The 2,469-nt window shown below is 44.0% G+C and overlaps 1 protein-coding gene across 1 annotated transcript in view; it reads left to right on the plus strand.

The window, feature by feature from the left end:
• The window catches only part of LOC101858427 (early endosome antigen 1), a gene marked incomplete at its 5' end in the record, with an annotated part of 70,685 nt that overhangs the window by 571 nt on the left and 67,645 nt on the right, over positions 1 to 2,469 (plus strand). The window contains 3 exon segments of the mRNA XM_035971163.1: positions 423 to 554; positions 1,713 to 1,786; positions 2,289 to 2,409. Of these exon segments, the coding sequence (XP_035827056.1) occupies positions 423 to 554; positions 1,713 to 1,786; positions 2,289 to 2,409 (327 nt within the window).

Below are 2,469 nucleotides of genomic sequence, written 5' to 3' on the forward strand. Positions count from 1 at the left end.
GAGAGAGAGAGAGAGAGAGAGAGAGAGAGAGAGAAAGAGATAGAGCGAGAGAGAGAGTGAGAGAGCAAAGGGAACAATGAGAACAACAAAAATGATGGCAAGAACAATGACAGCAGCAGCAACATCAACAGCAACAGCTACAGTTATGGCAAGAACAACAATATCACCTACAACAACAATGACAACCACAACAGCATTCTCAGCAGCAACACCACCACCTACAACTACACCTTCAACCCATATATAAAATCACCTTCAGCAACAACAACAACAAACCAGGAGAACAACAACAATGCTCTTATCATCAACCACCACTACAACTCCTCTCTTCCCCTCCCCTTCCCTCTCCTCCCCTCCCCTCTTCTCCCTTTCTGTACCTACCGCTCCCCTCCTCTCACCTCCCCTCTCCTTCTCTCCCCCAGGAACTCAAGTCCCGGCTGTCCAGACAGGACGAGATCTCGGGACAACTCAAGGACCAAAACTCCAACCTCAACTACGATGTGGACCAGCTGATTGCTGTGGTCAGGACTGCTCGCTCCTCCGGCCGCTGGGAGGTGGGTGTTTGACCACAGCTCTAGTAGCAGGGTTGGGGAGTTGGGTGGGGTTGGGGTGGGGTGGGGTGAGGGTTGTGGTGACAGCTGTAGTATCAGGGATGGGGATGGCTGGTGGGGAGGTGGGATGAGGGGGGTGGGGGTGGGTAGATGACCACAGCTTTAATGGCAGGGGTGGGAAGTAGTGGAAGGGGGGATGTGACCACAGCTGCAGTGGCAGGGGGTACATTCTGGAGGCGGGGGGTGGGAGATCATCATCATTGCCTTTCTCACCCTGGAGCAGGGTGCAGGCCACAAGCAAACACTTTCCATATTTCCGTATCCTGGGACAGCATTTTGGTATTATTCCCTGTCTTCTCACTTTTCTGGATTAAAATTTTTTAATTTTTTTTTTTTTGGGGGGGGGGGGAGGATATGGGCAGTTAACTCTTTTTATGCCACTTCACTATCTATCTTTGATGTCTTTGGGTGATCAGGGGGTGCTCTAGTGTGGTTTTCTCCTTCTTTCCTTTCAAACATCTATCATTCTTTTTTCTCCTCTTTTTTTTGGGTATTTTATTCTCTAGTAAGACCTTTAATCTTTGGTACTCTTATGATCTAATTGAGTTACAAGTGAAGAATAATTCCTACTAAAACTAGAACAAAAAGATCTCTGGTATGGCAAACATAAGATGGATACTCAGATGAAATTGTCAGTAAATTAGAGGGCAAACCTAGAGGTAAGCAAAGTGTTCAGTGTCACTTCAGTGGCCCAAATTTTGTAGATATCCATGTATTTTTAATGAAGATCAGCGCTATTCTGTGCTGCAGTGTTACATACACTGCTTCTACATACTATTTAATGAAATCTATTTCAAGAAATATCTTTTCCCCTGTAACTGTTCATTAGTGTCTGTGGTGTAGTGGTAAGGTGCTTCGCTGTCGCAAGCAGGAGATATTAGTTTTATTCCCAAATAGAGAGAATTTTTATCTAGTATCTTGGTCTTTCTTCGTGGATGTTATATCCCTCTCTGCAGGGGTTAGACCTGACAGGTAGAGGTGGAAGCCTGCTTCCTAAATAATCTAAGTTATATCTAGATGTGGAAGTAAAACACCAACCTTTATTAATCTTTTAAAAAAGCGACTATGTTTTCAGCTGCTGTTGTTCTGTTCTGACCTCAGATTGACAAAGTGAGATTTCGTGAGCTGACTATTGAGCAAGTGTTTGGTTCCATCCATGAGACGTTCTCCAAGTCGTGAGTATCTGTGTGGCTCATTATATGGGAGGTGGGGAAAAACTAGAGAGTCTGACATAATTGTACATTGTGGGTGGTTGGTAGGTGCTCTGGTGTGGTTTGCTTCGTCTTTCCTATCAAACATCTGTCATCATTATTTCTTCTTCTTCTTTTCTTTGTATGAAACTCTCTAGTGACACCTCTAATCTTCGGCACCAATATGACCTATTTGTGTAGCTAGTGGTTTCTAAAACTATTACTAAAACCAAAAAACCCCCAGTGTGTCAGCATCTCGTCTATAAAGATCTTTCTTATGTTATGTTATGTTATGGTATGTAACAGCCACAATATGTAATGTTATATAATGCTATGTTGTGTTATGTAACAGTTATGGTGTGTTATATTATTTAACAGTTATATTATGTAATGTTATGTTATGTTATGGTAACTTGTTTTATCTTGTCTTATCCTATCTTATCTTAACGAACATACAATGTACTAATGTACTCCCTGCTTCCACCAGTCGAGTGTCGGGAGATGACAGCGAGATGAGGGAACAGATCCGACGACGCGACGACAAGATCGACGCCTTACAACAGGAGCTGAAACGTCTACGAGCCGACTCCAAGCTTGTTCAGGATGAGGTGAGGGTGTGTGTGGACTGTTGGAGAGAGAGGGGGGGAGGGAGGGAGGGAGAGAGAGGG

The sequence above is a fragment of the Aplysia californica genome, unplaced genomic scaffold (genome assembly GCF_000002075.1).
Source record: "Aplysia californica isolate F4 #8 unplaced genomic scaffold, AplCal3.0 scaffold00388, whole genome shotgun sequence".
NCBI lineage: Eukaryota > Metazoa > Mollusca > Gastropoda > Aplysiida > Aplysiidae > Aplysia > Aplysia californica.